Source organism: Canis lupus, chromosome 21, assembly GCF_048164855.1.
Source record: "Canis lupus baileyi chromosome 21, mCanLup2.hap1, whole genome shotgun sequence".
Lineage (NCBI taxonomy): Eukaryota > Metazoa > Chordata > Mammalia > Carnivora > Canidae > Canis > Canis lupus.
Window position 1 is genome coordinate 49,493,818 of NC_132858.1, and position 19,523 is coordinate 49,513,340.

The window sequence follows — 19,523 nt, forward strand, 5'->3', positions numbered from 1 at the left end:
TTCAAGAAGAATTTAATTTTTATCCACTTTCTGGCAAGTAAAAGGCACTTCCAGTGTTGGTGCTCACCTTTCCTGAATTAAAGTCTTTGCAACCAGCTGACACCAGGCAGGAGCTAACATTTTGGAAAGATGCTTCATAGTGTAGCAGCATTAGTGAGCCTCATAATAAAATTCATTGCGGTGGAAAATAGTCCTCAAAGACAGAATTCAGGGGCGCCTGGGCAGCTGAGTCGATGAAGCATCTACTTCGGCCCAGGTCATAATCCCAGGGTCCTAGGATAAACCCCTGCTCAGCGGGGAGCCTGCTTCTCCTTCTCTCCCTCCCTGCCCCCTAGTCACCCTGCTTGTGCCCTCTCCTGCGTGAGCTCTCTCTGTGTCAAATAAAATCTAAAAAAAAAAAAAAAAAAAAGACAATTCAAAAACTCTGTTAAGAAAAGGGCTAGGACCATCAGCATAACTGATTGAGGCAAAAAATAATGAATTCATGCTAAAAAAGTGAAAGTTTAAGGAATAATATGGTCTGTTTACATAATCTCACAGTATCCACAAGGTATTTATTAATTACAAGGGATCAAATAGTTTTACAGTAGAGAAACCTGGCAAACATCACCTTGACTAAATAATCAAAGTTAACAACATCAGAGGTGGAGTAGTGCTAGCAGGTGCACAGGAGAGGGTACGTGCGGAATTCAGCGCCCCTTCCGTGGTGTTCTAGCCCAAAAAGCAGAGCCTGAAACTGATCACAAGGCACATTAGACAAATTTTAAGGTGAGAGATATTCTACAAAATCACCAGTCTGTACCCTGGAAGATTATCAGTGTCGTGAAATACAAAGAAAGACAACTGAATGCAACACGTAACATGGGATCTTGGGCTTTTGTTTCCTCTAAATTACATTATTGAAAAATGGGCCTAATCTGATTAGTCTATCGATTAGATACCAGAAGAGTGTCAATGTTAATTTCCTGATTTTTATAAATATACTGTAGTTACATAAAATAATTTCTTGCTTTTAGGAAATACACACCAAAGTATTCAGGAGTAAAGAGTCTACAGATTACTTTTCAATGGTTCAGAAAAAATTAGACATGCACACATATCAATATGCACAATTATATAAATTATATATGTATGTATGCATGATGTGTGTGTGCACACACACAGGCACAGAGAGAGAAAGGAAAAACAGATATAGCCGAAGAGTACCATTTGGAGAATCTGTGTGCACTATATTAGGGATTCATTGTAATATTCCCACAACTTTTCTGTAAGTCTGGAAGTTTGCCAAAATTAAAAAAAAAAAAAATGTAAAGCAGAAAGTGGCTGGGTGGTAAATGCTTAGCCAAGCGTTAGTACTTTCTTTAAAGCCCTGGCTGGAGTGACCCTCATTTCCTGAACTTGGCACACCTTCCTTTTTTTAAAAAAAAAAAGATTTTATTTACTTATTCATGAGGCAGAGACATAGGTGGAGGGAGAAGCAGGCTCGCCACAGAGAGCTTGATGTGAGACTCAATCCCAGGCCCCCGGTATCACGCCCTGGGCCGAACGCAGACGCTCCACCACTGAGCCACCCAGGTGCCCCCTGCACACCTTCCTTGATACTGAGCTCTGAGTCTCTTTTGGTCCTGTAGGTGCCACAGGTCTAGTACTTTCCATATGTTTTCCTACCTAAATCCACTGACAGCACTATGGAGTAGAGACCATCATAATCCTCATTTACAAGTGACATTTGAGTAGATTAAGTAACTTGCTCAAGATCCCAGAGCTGGAAAGCGGCAGATTCAGACTTGAACTCACACTTCTCTACCTCCCTCTGCCCTTCTGCTTGTTCCACATCTGGGAACCATCTGTCTCTCCCATCACAACCCTTTCAATGCAACTCTTTTTTTCCTAGGTATTTACAACCCTAAAAGCATCCCTGTGGGTCTTGCACATGATGTGGATTCACTGAATTGATTTGTACCAGCATATGTTATCCCATTTGCTCAGTGTGCCACCATTAAAATCATGTGGAAGTTCTGCCCTATTGTTCCTTAAACTGTTAGCTCCTGGATAGGGAAAATGAAGCAGGGACCTATTTCATTAGGTTGGTAAATTTGAGGTCCTTTAGGCTCTTTGGCTTAAAGTGAGCAATCGCTGACACACTCTGGCTCTGGTTTGTCATGGTCCTCCTGGCCATGGCAGACAGTGCAAAGAGACAAGACACTAACCTCTCCTGGCAGGTCTTCTGACTCCTACTGTCTCCCTGTCCCCGCTGCTATGATCTGAGACTGCTCTTATTCTAAAGTGTAAATGCCTCCAGGAGGACCCAGTTTAAGTCTGTTAAACTCCAATTTTGTAATTGTGTTAGTGCCCTAAAGGGGACTTTCTGTTTGCCAGCTAAGAGATTGAAAAAGACTCAAGACAGCAGATCTAAGCAGGGAATGTAGACTTTGGATGGTACAAGAGCCTGTTTCCCCGGGTTTTCTATATTTTGACATAAAAATTTAGGGCAACCCGGTGGCTCAGCAATTTAGCGCCATCTTCAGCCCAGGGTGTGATCCTGGAGTCCCGGGATCGAGTCCCACGTCGGCCCTGCTTCTCCCTCTGCCTCTGTCTCTGCCTCTCTCTCTCTCTCTCTGTCTCCATGAATAAATAAATAAAATCTTTTTTAAAAATTAGTAAATGCCAGAAATTAACTATGAGCCCTTCCCAGCAACACTGCACTGCAGCCACTGCAGTCTTCTCCCTTGTTAGCAAAGAATGTGTTCTTTGTGGGAAATATTGAGTGGGAAGGATACAATACATATCCTGACTTGATAACTACCGGGAGAAATTTGACCTGAGAGTTGACAGTTCCTAGGGGAAAGTGTTCATAAAGAACTTGGAATTTCAGTGAAAGAGAGAAACCAGCAAGTACAAAAAAGAAAAAGTAGAGGACTTGGTTGATTGGGATGGTTTGAATGGAACACAGGAGAGAAGAAAATCTCTTAGATCCTTGCCACTCCACAAGTTCATATTGGTGCCGAAACCTCCTCCCCACTCATGAAACAGAAGACTTTTCTTTTAAAGAAGGTCAGTTAAGGGAAATGCCAAGTGCTGGTTGGTGCCGAAGAATCAGGATATGCCGCCTTCCACTGAGCAGTGGGTTCAATTCAGAAGAGAGGCAGAGTGGAGGCTGGTGTGCAGCTACGTCAATCTGCTTTGGCTGATTATGTTGTAAAACAAATATCCACACAATTTTCTTTTCTTAGGTAGACTATGAAACAAGCATCTTCACAACCTCGTGGCTTTTCCTACAAATATTTATTTCTCCTTCGCGTCACATCCACATCTGGGCTGTAGGTTAGCTACAGCTCTCCTTCCCTTTGTGGGTTGGGCTGCATGTATATTCTTCCCTCTGAGGTATAGCCTGATGGCACAGCTCTAGTAGAGCTGGAAATGCTGTTGTTGGGGGAGAGGGAACAGGAGCAAAAGGCTGGTGTAAACTCATGATAACTCTTAAAACTTCTTGCTCGGAAGTGGACATCACATTTAGTTGGCCAGAGCATATTACATATCACATGGTCAAGTCCAAAGTGTATGAGGTAGGTGTTTCTAACATTGCCACGGGTAGCATGAGCAGGTCACACGGCAGGCAGGGATGTGTGATCTCTGCAGAGGGGAGTGGAATGATTGGGGGTCATCATAACGCATCCTTTAATAGTGAGTAGTGTTGCCATCACAGCCAACTGTCCTTTCATTGTTAAGTCAAACATCCACTTATATTTATTTATTATGACAGAAAACATGAGGTCTTTGGATGAGAGAACAGACTGATTTCCATGCAATCTCAGCATCATCTCCTCTTGGGATGAAGTGATGGGAGCCAGATATTCCCTGTACAGGCAGGGGTTTGTGCCAAGGAGAGAAACCCCAAAATTATGAATCTCGGTGCTTATATAGGAGTGACTGGCACATCTGGCTCTCCTCCTCTTCCGAGAAAGGAAGAGAGACCTTTGTTCTGGAATATAACGAAACCCTATCTGAGGAGAGGGGGCAAAAGACTCACACCCCTGCATGTAAACGGATGTCTCCAGAGGAGAAGGGACTACATCTTCCCAGATGTCTCTATCTTTAGAGTGGCTGTTAACCACTCTCTAACCCAGGTGCCAGTCCTCTTTGCTCAGAAACCCCTTAACCACCAGAAATGATAATATTCATAGACCATTTTTCCTGATAATTGTGCTATTTAATGTTCTGATTTTTAAGATTGTTAAAGTTGTTAAGTTTTAGCAGACCCACGTTTTCAGAGGTGGAAATGAGAACCCCTCTGGTTCACAGTCCTCCATGGGTGAATATTCTCCAGCTGAAATGCTGAGACCAACCAAAGTGAAAACCTCACCCTTGTCTCCCTATCCCGGCTGGTTGTTATTATTGGGTGAGATATTACATCTGGAAATTCTTCACGTTCATATGCACCATCAATTGCAGAAAAGACAAAGTTACTGAAGAAACCACGACTTAGATATTATCATTTTTCTTGCCTTTCAGCTCTCCACATCTTAGCATTGGGTGGCACAATTTTTTACATTTTGTCCCTAGGACTTCTGAGATGCCATTGTGGAAAAGATGGGCATTGAGCACACATGGTCACATGTATCTGGGGCAGCATATGCCTATGGATTTAATATCTTTATGGATTATATGTTCAGAGAAAATCTGCTATTGTTTTTCAATGTCTGAGAAACTCTTCCATGTGTCTGTCGAGTCTTAACGTGTTGTCCAGTGGAAAAACGTGTGACTGAAAGAGACGGCAGTTATATCCAGTTACTAGAGTGACTAGCAGTGACAGAGGTTACTAGATGCTTCTCCCTCCCCCAGGTACAACTTCTACGAAAATAATTTTATGAGAAGTTTCCTAGATGACGCACAATGACAGTGCTCTGGAGCCTAGGAATAGTGACTGATATATCTGTCTCCAGAACTGATTTCCAGGATACTGAGAGTGACCAGTGCCCAGAGGACCAGGACCAGACCTCTGCATACCTGCATATCACCTGCCCTCGGTAGCTCCCAGCCAACACCAACCCAGCTGCCTCCATTTGCTTCTCTCTTCCTGTTCTCATTTGGCTCTTCCACTCCCCAAAATGCAGTGAAGCAGGAAGTGGACGTAGAGATACGGTGGGCATGACAGGAGCTGTGGTGCCCACAATAAGCAAAGATAGAATTGGAGAGAGGGGTGCAAACTGATTACAGTTTCAATCGAAGGAAAGAGAAGTGGCTTCATACTATCCAGCAAGAAGTGTCACTGTAGGGAGCTGAGCGGGTAAGGAGCGGCAAGTGTTCCCTTCAGTCTGTGAGAGCTGCGCACGATCAGATGGCTGCTAGACCAACACAAGCTTAGCGGAGGGCATTACACATTAAGTGCAATACAGCCTTGCCCGTGACAACGCTCTTCTCTCTATAATTCTTACCAAATTCTCACAGCTCCCACTGCCCCCGCCCTGCTCATGCCACCTTTGTGTCTCTCCTGCATTCTTGCAAGGTCTCCCTTCTCTCCCCTTCCCTGTGCTCTTAAACCAGCAGCTAGAGACATTCTGTTCTTTGCAAGCCAGGTCGTGTCACTTGCCTGCTTGGAGCTCTCCAGCGACTCCCTACCTCACTCCATATGGATAGCGTAGCACTTCCACTGAACTAGCCTAGTTCCTGGCACCTAGCACTATCCAGCCTCATGCTACATCTTCAACTTCATTTCCTACCATTCTCCCCTCTGTTTTCTTAGCTCTGGATGGCCACACTGGCCTCTCTGCTGTTTCTCAAAAATACCCCAGGCACGTTTGCACTTGCTGTTTTCTTTGACTGAAACTATCTTTCCCTAGACATCTTCTCGGACACTTCCTTTTCTTCCTCCGTTCTTTACTCAACATGTTTCCTTCGAGAAACCCAATCTAAAATGTCATCTCCTACTACATTTTAACATTTCATTTCTCATTTATTGTTTTGTCTTTAAGTTTCTCACCATCTAACGTGTATTTTTCTTATTTATTGTGAGGTTTTTTTGGTTGCTCTCTCCTCTCAAACATGAGGTGCACAGCCAGGGCTCATAGTCTGTGGTGTTCACTAACACTGCCTCATCTCCAGTGCCTGGTGTGTGGTTGGCCTTCAATGAAGTTGTTGAATACATGACTGAATGAAAAGACTACGCCATGTGAAGCCCTATAGGGAAATAAATGCACAGCAAATGAAAGCAAATGTCAGGTCACTTTGTGACTATCCAGGGTTTAGGCAGCGGACCCAAAGCAAGGTCCCATTAGTCCTCCTCCACCTAATCTCATTGACTCGAGATTGACCAGCAAATCAGACCAATCCCCTGCCAGAGCCATGGTCCAGATCCGAGTCCTGACCACCCTTATACCTTTGAGGCCCAGCTCCAGCACACCTGGAGGGAGAAGACCTGGGAAATGGGGAAACCCTCACCTGGAACCAGAAAGAACCTTGCTTGAGGGGTTCCAGAGCTCTTCCCTTTGAGATGTTGAAGAAAGATAGAGCTCATTCTATGTCTCCTCACCTGGGGGAGCCCCACAGAGAACCGCCTGCCCCTATTCCAGGAGTGGCTACCAGGGAAGGAGACTTTGGTTCTTCCTACAGGGGGGTGTAGAAGGGAGTCAACCTTCTCTGACCAGTGAACCCCAGAACAGCAAACATGGTAATAAAACATGGTAATAAAACATGATAAAACCAGGGATGCCTGAGTGGTTCAGTGGTTGAGTGTCTGCCTTTGGCTCAGGTCATGATCCCGGGGTCCTGGGATTGAGTCCCACATCAGGCTCCCCACAGGGAGCCTCCTTCTCCCTCTGCCGGTGTCTCTGCATCTCTCTGTATCTCTCATGAATAAATAAAATAAAATCTTAAAAAAATGATAAAACCTGAGCATGAGTACTAGGCTGATAAAAAGGATCTGAAACAGAAGGCAGTGAAGTTCCATTTTTCCAAAAAATGCAGAATAAGAATTGTTATCCTTTGTCCCAAACCCAGGATAATTTTAGAAACCATTTTGAAATTTTAAGAAAGAAAACATGAACTACAAACATGAGCCTACATGACAAAAACTACAGATATTAATTTAAAAAATCAAGACAGGAATTTGGTAAGTGAAGACACAGATCATACTCCTGGTTGGAAAAATTAATGTATTAATTTATAATTAATGTATAAATTCTTCCCATATTCATTCATTTAACTTAATCCCACCAAAAAGATCCATGGGATTTTTATGTTCTAGAATGTGGTTGAGTGTGAGGATTGAGTTCCACTGAATCTTGGGCAGAGTCCTCTGTATGAATGTCGCCAGCACTCTTTGGTCCCCTGCCTTGTAAGTGCCTCGTGATAAACATAATGCTGTTATGGCATTTTTAGATGGCCCCCTGCAACCACGGCAATCCTAGTTCTCCAGTTCCAGACAAATAAAAATGCAAGCAAAGCTAGGAGATTTTTGAGAAGAATTTATTTCAAAAATTAGTGAAGGGGGTATTGTGCTACCCAATGTGATATATTATTATAAATATATAGTAAAGAGGTTTATATGCCTTACTCTGTGTACATGTATACACACGTACACACAAACCCGAAAACTTCATGTGTCAATATGTGAATACAGAGAATAGAAGAGATTGATCATCTTGAAAGACATGAGTTTATAAAAATATTTATCGATTTTGAATATATTAAATGATTGCTTAACAAGTAGCACTTGGAAAACTATTTGTGAGGGCAAAAACTCAAAATGAAACAGATGGTAAATGTAATAAGCCATGCACAAAAATACATTTCAGAAAGATTAGACTATACAGTGGAAACTGGAAGAAAAAAATGTTAAAAGGACAGGGAGAAAAAGTGCCACTGTTTTCCCCGAGGACGAGCTGGAGTTCCAGAAGGCATAGCCCCGTTAGTGTCTGTCTTAAAGGTATTACCAACCAAAATAAGTTTATATATATACATCACTGAACAGGAACTGCCAGGACCCTCCTCAGCTCTTACATTCAATGCTCTGACAGGTTGTGTACTCAGTTGGTCTGGTCTACGTGTGTTGGCTCCTTTGGGGCAGGGACCAGGTCCGTCTGCACTCCAGCCTGCTCCTTATTCTTTTGGGCACTTGGCAAGTTACACCACCACCCCATGCTTAGCTTCCTCGCCTACAAGCTGTAGGCAGTGATAGCCTCTGTCTCGCGGGGCTGCTGCAAGGCCTAGCGCCTTCCTCTATGTAAAGCACTTAGAAAGGGTCCTGGCACATCGAAAACCATATAAATACTAGATATTAGCTCTCACCGTGGTGTTTTTCCAATGCTAATATGATGCCAGGCAAGTGGTAGGCGGTCAATAAGTGGATGACTCTGAGCCTGCCTTGTTAGCTAGCACCTCTTTGGCTCTTTAAGGATGCAGGCAAACCTCAGCCCTCGGGGACAGCTGGTGACAGATTTTGAAAACAGAGGCAGAAATGCAGTTCACCAGCCTTTTTCTTCTGCCACTTGGAGCATGAAAAACACCAAGCATGATGAAGGCTGCACTTATCTACGATATGTGAGTTAAATGAGCCAATGAAAACACAGTAAGGGAGCTGCTGGCTGCTGAGGACAGTGGTAAGCTCGTATGTTTTGCATCATTCTGCCCCATTGTATTGCTTATTGTGCAAGGAAAATGTTTTGATAGGCTGTTGCAGAAATCTGTTTCTAATGAAAACATCCTGAGATCAGCTCTTATTCTTAGAAGACAGCTTTGTTGTGGAGTTAGTCAAGAATGGAGTTCTGTTAGGAGAGTTTCCCCATCACAGATGTCCTGCGGTTGGAACATGAAGGTTGAGGAAAAGCAAACAGCCATGGGCTGAGCAGCAGTAAATCTCAGCCCTGGGAAGGATGGAGTGGTAGGGCAGGGACCCAGCTCCTGGCCTTGAACACCCACCCATTAACCGTAGCAGGAGAGCTCTTGGAGGCTGCCTCCACCTCGTCCTCACCATCTTGGCTGCAGGACTCAGCCTCACCCCTCCTCGTGGCATTGCTGTTCAGGGTTGGGGTCTGAGGAGGAAGGTACTGGGAGGAGGAGGCTGCACTCACGTATTTATGTTGCCTGCTCATGGAGTTGGAACTGTCCCTGTAAGGACAAGCTGGTCATCTTTGGAAAAAGTCTTCCTTAGAATCAGCATGAGATCGATGGGTCGGGAAGAAAATGTCAAATGGGAAGTTTGGTCAACTTGGAAGTTTAAAGTCAGGACATTTTTATTTTAGAGATTATTACTAATAGAGATTATTAATAGAGATTCCAATAGATATTGGAAGTTTAAAGTCAAGACATTTTTATTTTAGAAATTATTATTAATTAATGGCTATGCCAGAGAATTGGAGAAATATATGAACAAATGACAATAAAAATATACTAACAAGATGAATATTAAAATGTAAAATATAAGATGAGTAGCTCACTTATGCCACTGAGTCCATGTTTGTTGAGAAAAGACTAGCCAGTTTGTCAAAGTTCCCCCCCGCCCTTTTTTTTAATTTAAGAGAGATCATCTGTGTGAATGGTAAGACCTGAGAATTTGGAAGGCACTGTAAGTCATTAATGACATGAAGTGATGCTGTAGGTAGTGGCTCAAAAAGGCACCTCCTCCCAAGACAAGGAATTCAATGATAGTAATACCCTTAAGGTTATGTGACAGTAAATCTTATATGTCCTGAAAATGTAAATGACATCAAGACAGGTGACTGGAAGAAATGAGCTTGGGATGCAACGAGACGGGTTAGACCCCTCAGTGGTGCCGACAAGTTCATGGTCATGACATTGAAAATAGGACCTGACTCATTTGTGTCAGTGCATTGTCCCACCGACTATTAGTAGAGGAGTCCTTGCTGTGACACTCACATGATGGAGGATCTAGTGACACAGCTTGTTACTTGGGATCTCTCAATAAGAATCCTCCTATTAAATCAGCGAGTGTAATATTCTGGTCTCCAAGAAGAAATAAGCTTTTAAGAATCTCATTCAAAACATGTACCGTTGAGCTTAATTTGTCCTTCCAGGCGGGTCTGTTGTGTTGTACTTGGAATTGCCCACGTGCAACTTGGCATCTCCTGTTGGAACTCAATCGATCCTAATTGTCAGTCATCCATTCTGAGGACAACCCAAGTAATTGATAGTCACGACTGCAGTCTTGTACGGGGGTGATTGTGCTAGTTGACAGCTTTCTGAGGATATCAGATACATCTGCTTAAAGTAAGTGTAAATTGTTTTTAGATATCACAAGCCTCCTTGGAAGGCCAGAAACTCTGGGGCTTCGTTTCCAGGATGCCCACCCCCAGGCCTGCTGGAACTTGCTGGGACCTGGCACCCAGAAGGTGGCACTTTGAGTAGGCTTCCCTCAAACCGCTTCTTAGAAACGAGAAACCCATTCCAATCAGAATCTCTAGTTTTCTTCAGGGGTAGGCTTATGAGTGATTTTTTGTCATATTGTCTGTATGGCTTGGCATTTTAAACAACAGATGTATGTTGCTTCTATAATTACCAAAACAGGGTTTTTAAAAAAATCAGTCGTCTTTTATATTGCTTCCTTTTATCCATTCCACCCATAATGATATTGATCACTTCCTAAAAAGCCCTTCACTTCCTAGATGCAGACCAAATGGAGCCGGAGAAGAGCAAAACAACAGAATTTTTAACCCATGACAGGTCACTGTGTTACATGTTCTGTATTAGCTTTTAACCTCAGCTCATTTGGATAGGGGCAGGGTCAATATTGGCCCTGTATTAATAATACCTTAACCAGTTTATTTGATTTTTAATAATGGTAACTTCTCCCCCGGTGACCTGGTGGGGGGGGGGGGCGGGAGAGTGTTGGCACCTGTCAGCCTTGATCCCTAGAATGGCGCTGTTGCAGGATAAGTTCGCAGGGCACGTGCATCATTGTTGGGGGCCTCAGAGGGCTGACTTGGGGACCATGAAGGATTGGCCTCATCAAAGGCTGTGCATATCAGCCACACCTGCCCTGCTGTTAGGGCTTCTACCACAGGCCCTACTGCAATGATCTTCAGAAGTGTCCTTCCTGCTTGATTTTCCTGTTACCCTGTGCAGTGGGCTCTGAGCGTGTCCCCAAGGGTCATAGACCCTTGAGTGCAGTAGTTGAAGTAGATACAACTGTATATAAATGCTCATGCATTTGAAGGAGGAATCATCTAATCTCGGGTTACTTACAAGGTACAACTTTATTGGTCCCCAATACTGTCAGTTGTCTTTTCCTGTTGGGGTTTCCTCTACTTGAAATCTTTGAAGAGCCTGGGTGGACTTGTAAGGTTACATGGGCCAAAAGCAAAGGGTAGAGCACTTTTCTGGTTGCATTCATGTAGACAATCACTTTGTCCCCATTTCATTCTTTAACTTCCTTGGGCTCCAGCTTATTCTTGATGGAAGAGGTTCCATCCAGGTCCTGGTTGGTGGAGTGGTATGAGATTTAGGAATCTAGAGCTGGATCTTTTAAAATCCCCACTCGTTTTATCTATAAAGTCTCCACTCTGCTCTCATTCTTCTTTGCCAGTGTCAAGTTTTGCAGCTAACCTACTAGGAAACTGTAAAAAACCAATTTACAGGAAACTGTAAAGTAAAATACACAAGTACTCCCCCGGGTTAAGTGCTAAATCAGTAACATGTAATATGAATGGTCTCTTTCTCTTCTGCTTACTCTTCTAATGTGCATGTGTATGTTTGATTAATTGGATCAACATTTGGCTTGGGACAGGTGCATCTGGATGCTTCTTCTGTGTCTTCTGAAGTCTAGACTGTGAGTTCCTCAAGGACATAAACAGTCCTGCATCATTCAGCAATTCTTTCATCCATCCAGTTCTCAGGGCACATGGTGAGCAAGCCCTTGTAGCGGGTCTGCACTCAGTACTGACGTTGGCAGCCTCAGTTCCTAGAGAACTTCAGGTTGACTTTGCAAGACAGACATTAAATAAATCACACAAATAGTTCTTTAAAATTCTTTTCAAAAATAAGTACAGGGTATTGTTCCAGGGGCATTTGTTCTGGCTGATGTCCCAAGGGACCGAGGACTAAAGGTTGTAGGGGAGGACTGAAGGAAGTATGTTTCACACAGAGGGACCAGCATGCTGACATCCCCAAGAAAGGGAAGCAAGCACCTCTGAAGACTATAAAATGCCCCAAGTGGCTGGGCTGTCATGCATGGGGTGGGCAGGAGGGCCAGGAAGGCCGCAGGCCCAGATCTATTTTGCATGCTTGAAATGTCTCAACCTGTCTCAAATTTTAGCCTAAAAGAAGTATGAAGCCACTAAAGCAAGGAAGTGCCATAATCCTTTTATAAAAAGCATTCTACGTGTTGTAGAGAATGTGTATGGGGCATGGGTAGGGTGGGAAGACTGATTCTGGTCAGTTGAGTTTGGGTAGGAGAGAGGCTTGAGCCACGATGAAGGAGTAGAAATGGTGAGAAGCAACGCATTCTAGAATGGTTAAGAACTAGTAGCCAAAGGTACGGACAGTGGGACCTAGTGGCTAAGGAACTGTTACTGAGTCTGGGCTCCGGGTGTGGGGACAAAGATCCTGAGTTCCGTTTGAACTGTGTTTAAAGGCTGTGAGAAGCCCCAGTGGATGATGTTGGTTTGCAGTTCAGATGAGAGTGCTGAGCTGTGGGAACTGTCAATTTGGGAATTGTCAATGTGTGGATAGTAACTGAGGCCATGGATGGGAATATGGGTGTGAATATAGGAGGGTCTGAGGATCTCAAACATGGAAAAGGTGAGTGCGGAAGGGCCTTCATATGGAGCAGGGCTGGGCCAGCCTGGGGAGCAGCTGGGAAGCCCGTGGGCACCATAGGGAAAGGGGTGAAGCCCCTCTGTTTCCTCACCACTGAGAAGCCAAATAGTGTCCAGAAAGGGGAGGGGGATCTGAGTACAGGGGCCTCAAATTCTCTCTGTCTCCTATGCAAATCTGCTCAGGCCAGGGATGAGGATATAATCTATGCATGCAGAGTGCAAGCTTGCGACTTGTTTCTTACACAAACCCATTTGTCAGCAAAGCTTCAGGCTTCACTGGGGTTTTTGGAAAGCTGATATCATATCCCACTTTTTTCTGGAGTAAGACCCTATTGATCCCTTTCATAGCAACTTTAACTTCAGAGGAAGATGAGTCCATAAAATCAGAATAAAAACTCATGAACCACAGTGATACTGGGATTAACAGGACCCTGATGGAAAACCATTAGCAATTTGCGGATGCCTGGCATCTCTCCATCAAACCCCTAATTTTTGACATGGTTTCTCTATACTGAAATGCAGATGCTGTGGTCAGTGGCTGCTATTTGGGGGCAATACTCTACTGGCCACGTAGGGGACAGTGCTCTCTCTGGAATCTTTCACATCTGAGTATGTGCACTGAAGTGAGTTAGTGATATTTCCAGCAGTTTCACTGTAGATCTGGTTCCTTTGTGGTTGAGGGAGTCTGGCAAGTGGAGCATGTCTGAGAATGCCTTTAGGTAGGTTTCCCATCTCCTCCCCGCAAGCCCCACACCAAATTCTTGTTTCCTGAAAAAAAAAATATTTTTTTCTAGTCCCATGATTCGTACTCCTTAACATTAAATTTCAAAATCTATAGCAAAATACTCCTGCCATGAAATAATGTTGCTTGCTACATTTTTCTCCTGCTTCCTGAAAACTATTACGATCCTCGTGTAATTTTTCCCTTTACGTGTTGATTGCCCAAGCTAGGTATCTCGGTGGGGGTGGGGGCACAGCTTTCTTCTTTCGGGTAATGTCGCTGATTTTGTTTGCTTGGGATACACGCTGAGTTAACCTCGTTGGACTTTTCCCCAGGAATTGATGCGCGTACACGTGGTGGGTCATTATGCTGCTGCACCTGTGTAGTGTGAAGGTCAGTGTGTTTTTCTGATTATAAGAACCCATCCATGTCATTCCATTATAAACCCACTCCACTCATAATGGAATGTGCCTCAGTCCACAGCCCACTGTGGTTGCCCGGCCCAGGAATTCTCTCAAGTGCAGCTCTGACATTTGAGATCCATCACCCGCCCACCCCCTGCCACCTGCATCCACCCCTATTTGACTGTGCTCCATTTTGAGATGATGTTTTTTGCATGTCAAGTTTCCCCTGTGTGATGTGAACCTACAGTTGTCGCAAGTGAATTTATACCTGGAAACAAGCACCCACTCTGTCGTGGTCCTTCCAAAACTACAGCTGAGGACTCTGCTGGGCTGTGGGGAATTACCTACAGTTGATGTGGATACACAGAAATTCACGTGGAGACCAGAGCAGCAATCTCTCCACCTGACCCGGTCAGACCAGCCATCAGGAGGCTGCTAGTTCATTGGAAGGGGCCCCTTGCAGCTGGGGGAGCTCCCCTGAGATGGGCTTTCCCCACATCCCCGCAGACTTCATGCCAAGTCCCCTCCTTCCCGGATCTCAGAGCCTTACACCTTTCAGTAACAGCCCTGGTTTACAATAATCACAGCTCACATTACCCGGACACCATGTGTCATGATATATGTTAGATGCTTTTTCTGCATGAATCCCCTCTACCCGCAACAATCTGAAGAGGTAGGTATGACCACTGTTCCCATCTTATGTTCAAGGGAACTGGGTGTACAGGGCTGTGTCACTGCTGAGTCTCTGGGTGGGTAAGTGAGGAGCAGGGACCTGCCTGTCTGAGCTGGCATCTCCATCCACAGGCCCCAGTGTGGCAACCCTTAACTGAGGCTTTTGTCTAAAAAATAATGAAAAGCTCACATCTGCATAGTACTTCCCAAATGTACTGAGCACATCCACAAGCATATTCAGCTAATCCCTGAAATAGCCCTGCAGTAGGGAGAGTGAGCATCTTGGCATTCATCAGCTCGCAGGAGGCATGCAGTTCCCAGGCTCAGGTCTTCCCTCCCTCCACGGGGCACTGCCTGCAACTCACCCACAGGGGAGCTGTCTTAATTAGTAAATTTAGAGTAACGCAAACAGAGAATGAGCATTTTATGTGTGGTGTTCAGGAAGCATTAAATTAGTACTTAGTCAGGTGATGCCGAACGTGCAGGGACCATCACAGGGCAGTAACTTTAAATGTTTTACTTTCCATGTTCAACTTTTTTTCTTATATTGTGTCTCTCAATTTGTTGTGCTGTTGGCAGTGGCTTTATTTCTCTGAGTTTACTCAGCTACCCACCCACTAGTCTTCCCCCTTGGGGAAGGCTTGACTGTCTCTAAGAGAACACTTTTGCCAGCGCACAGCACTCTTATCTGTTTACATTCCCCAGGGACTTCTGAATTTTCTCTTTGGCTGTAAAGGTACAGTAGGAAGTCTTAAAAATACCTTTTTGGATGCATTTAACATTCCAGGAGAATGTTCTCACTTTCATCTTTTCAGGACTGGTATCCTTGGAAAGTTAGGGCTTCCCTGTCCTGGAGAAGCTCAGCCTACACGCATCTCCAGGTACAAGCTTTGCCTCCAATGTAACCGCAAGACTACGTGTGCACACGGATAATCTCAGGGGATTTTATTCAGTGATCCAAGAAACACAATGGCCATATATCCTCCCTTGCCATTTATCTGAGTGAGCTTTCCCTGATTAACAGGAGGGAGAAGACAGAGATCAGGACCGATGCTCCCAAAGGACTTAGTTTGTGAAATATAAGCATAACCGCAACCTCCTACATGACGGAGGCACTAGAACCCCAAAGGCACAGAACACAGCAACCTTATTCCCAGGTTCCATGGAAAGACAGTGCAAAACCCCTCACCCCAAATTGCATGATAAAGGAAATATGTAACAGCCTTGGTACTTTCATGTTTTTTTGTTTAGATCTTCAAAATTGAACATTTCTTATGCCTTTCTGTAATATTTTCCGGGAAGATTCACCATGGTCCAGGATAAGTCTACATTACTAGCTGGATTTATAAAAATATCTGGAGATGAACGAGAGATCACTTAATGCAGATATCTTACCATTTAAAGCAGAAACACTTTTCAGGTTCTGGGATGATTCTCGGCAGGATGCACGCTCATCTCTAGAATAAGCCCAAATAAGGGGGAGTTTCATGCTAAGACTAGTAGTTCTCAACCAGGGACACATCTCAGATCTCCAGATTTACCTTTACATGTGCAGCCTGGTCATTTGCATTTTGAAAAAGTATCCGGGGGTGGTTCTTATATGGACCCCTGGTTGAAAACTACTGGCTAAAACCGATGAGAGCTAGGCCTGTCTGTGTCGATGAATGAGAATGGAACAGAAATCTACACTATACAGGTCTTTATGCTACAGAGAGGATCTTGTTGCTCTATATAGGCTTCCTAAAGCCTGTGAAAGGTCCTTTTTGGAAAAGCAAACAAATAGACATTAGGGCTTATATGTTGCAATGACTAGCATCTCTGTGTCTGTTGGGTCCCCCAGGACATAGATACTGGTTGTGCAAGAGACAAGTAACATCTGTGAAAGGAAAAGAAAGGAAGTAGAATCGGGCTGGGAGCTGCAGCCTGACAGTCTCTTCCACCCCGTGGGACCCTCAGGAGCAAAGCCTGCCTGTTCAGAGACACCCATGATGGATGGAGAGCGGCCAGGCCCTTGGGCCCCCACCAAGCTCAGGGCATTGTAAGAAGACCACGACCACACCTCATAAGTGAGGCAGCTGGAAGCAATGAGTCCCTATCTCCATTATTTGTCACACTCACCAGAGATATTAAAAAAGATCAATTCTGGACTTTTCAGAATTTGGTCAGAAGCAGCTGGAATAAGGAGGAAGAACTAAGATGTGGAGGGAGAGAGGGCAATGAAAGAAAGAGGGAGACAGACTTGACTCATTAGATTTCTCTCTGGGTCAGGGCATGTGCTAGAAGGCAGGGCTTGGAAGAATGGGGCGGTAAGATTTGAGGGATCTTAAAAACCCCTCACGTAGGAAGTGAAGCCTAAAGAGGTTGTGTGCTGTCCTAGATTGTCCAGAGAGCCAGGGCTCAAGGGAGCCGTGGGGTTAGCCTCGGCTCCACCCAGCCTCACGTCTGCCCAAGACTGCGCACCCCTCCTAAAACAGAATGTTCCTTGTCAGTTCATTCCCCTTGACCTCAGAATTATATGTCTTTACAACTGTAGCATTCTTGTTTAAGGCTTCCCAGCTGAAGATGATCCCGAAGTTTCTTTATCTCCACTTTATCTTTATCTCCACTCCCTCATGTCCTGGAGGTTAGCTCTGTATCTAGAACGTATTCGCAGGTGGAGGTGAGGATCCTTGGGCACCCGAAGCCCACAGCCAGCTTCCCTAAACATCCACTATATCTCGGTCTTGCTTTTTAGTTATAGTGTTATTCAGGCATAAATGGAAGGTCATCAGAGGCCTTTAATTCCACCCCAGAATTTGTCGTGTTGACACCAATGGAAAAGCAGCAATAGAGAATCACTAATTCTCTACATTTATTGACTTGGGAACTCAATTGAAAGATCCGCTGCCCTCCTCCTTTCCCTCCCCACCCCCATCCCTCCCCCTCTCCCATAGATTTCAGTTTCCAAAGTCCTAAGCCACCGTGTTGCAATAACTCCTGGAGAGATAAGCTCCAAACCCCCTGCACATGAAGCCGCCAGCTCTAGACTTCATTGAGTCGGGGACCACCATGCTCTCGCCCTAGCTATTCTCCAGTCACTGTCTTGGGTTCGGCTTTGAATTCTCCCTCTGAGAGAGCAATTATGTATGAGTGAGCTGAGTCATGCCCTTGGCAGAGGCAAGGAACTCCGTCAAGGAGACCAATATCCTTGGGTGGATCTAGAAGTGGTCTGACCTGAGAGATGAGGTCTCCTTCAGGGGCCGCCTGCCCTCTGCCCCCCAACAAGGCTGGGCACCCCCCTATCACCTCCCTCGGAACCCAGATCACCTGGAGAGCCCTGACTCTTCCTGAGACCTGGGAGGAGCTCCACCACCAGTATTTTCCCATTAGGAAGCAGCAATCTCAGCACAGAAATAAAACTGTCCTGCTGACTTGCTCACAGCCTGTCCCAATAATTGTTCTGAGCGTCATCCTGACGCAGCAGCCCCAGCAGAACAGGCCACACAGGCTCAACTCTTTCTGTTAACCATGCCCAGCAGGACCAGAGCCGCCAGCACAGAGCAAGGCTGTGGCACTGAACATCCTCTCGGTCTGCTCTTTAGAAGGTGTCTTGTGTTTGAATACATAATCTGTCCTGTTCTTTCAAAGTAAGTGCTTTTATAAAAGGTCTGGACTGACCTTTAAACATATTTTTCTCTCCCTTAGATGGAAATGTATTTCTAGTTATTTCTAGTCTTTTGGTGGATTCAACTTTAGAGAGGGAGACAGGTAGGGGAAGGATGCTTTTTGTGTGGAACTCAAAGATTGGTTTAAACTAGGGCATGCACGTTGCATAGCTATTTTCCTCAGACAGCAGGTGTCCCAAAAACGTGCGTGTGTAGCTAATTGTTTTGAGCTTTGCTTGTTTGAAGTAGTGTGTAGTAAGTGGTTTTGTGCAAGCAAGGGAGTGCCAGCTTTATATGCAGGCACAAATGAGACGCCTCTCTTCTTGGTAGTGCTGGATTTAGAACCCGAATTTTCTCTTTTCAGCAAGAACTAGAAGTCCCTTAGTGCTGGTTTTTATCCCCTGATCCCCGTTTGCATTGTGCTGAATTTTTTTTTTTTTTTTTTTTTTTTTTTTTACGTTGTGCCGAATTCTTAGAGAACGCGGCATCCCTGGTATCCTGCTGCCGTCTGGGTATGGTGCTGTGGGTCAGCAGATGTGGGTTCTGGGTCTGTTTGCTTACTTCTTTTTTTGTTTGTTTGGTTGCTTGCTCACTTCTGCTTTCTTAATGAAGATTCTTGTTTTACACGATTTCAAACCATAAGTCAGTATCCTAAGGATCACAGCTACCTATATACTGTACCATGAATGGATATGTCTTTTCTTTTGTCCCTTGCAGATTTTTTTCCCCACAAAGTAGAACTAGGATTCTGAAATATTTTATTCTCTGTAAAAGTTTTGGATATTAGATTACCCACGTCACTCTTGCCTCATGACCTACTAGGAATTAGACCTCAGACCCCAGAATAAGGATCCTAAGACACAGGCTCATCCTGGTTTGGGTGTTGTAGATGGAGACATGGACCAGTCGTTCACTATTCACTTGGCACCGATTTATTGAGCACCGACTATGTACCAGACACAGTTGTGTTGGAGACACAGCCATGAACAAACAGGCCGCTGCCCTCATGGAGATTTCATTCTATTTGGGGGATGTGGGTTTTTGTTTTGCTTTGTTTTTTGTTTTTTTTTTGTTTTTTTGTTTTTTTCAGAAATTACAGTAAGTATCTAGCATGATGTCAGGAACTGGGAAGTTCTTTTTTTTAAAATATTTTATTTAAATTCAATTTGCCAACATATAGTATGGCACCCAGTGTTCACCCTATCAAGTGCCCTCCTTAGGGCCTGTCACCAAGTCACCCCATCCCCTCACTCTCCTCTCCTTCTGTAACCCTTTGTTTGTTTCCCAGGAACTGGGAAGCTCTAAGAGGAAA

The 19,523-nt window shown here is 44.5% G+C and overlaps 1 protein-coding gene across 5 annotated transcripts in view; it reads left to right on the forward strand.

The window, feature by feature from the left end:
• Positions 1 to 19,523, forward strand: part of HECW1 (HECT, C2 and WW domain containing E3 ubiquitin protein ligase 1) — a 441,224-nt gene that overhangs the window by 122,294 nt on the left and 299,407 nt on the right. The window contains exon 2 of one of the 5 annotated variants that reach the window (XM_072791662.1): positions 13,827 to 13,884. The exons of the other annotated variants lie outside the window; for them this stretch is intronic. Within the exon in view, the coding sequence (XP_072647763.1) occupies positions 13,858 to 13,884 (27 nt within the window). The 5' untranslated portion in view covers positions 13,827 to 13,857. The remainder of the gene's footprint in view (positions 1 to 13,826; positions 13,885 to 19,523) is intronic. 5 annotated transcript variants of the gene reach the window in all.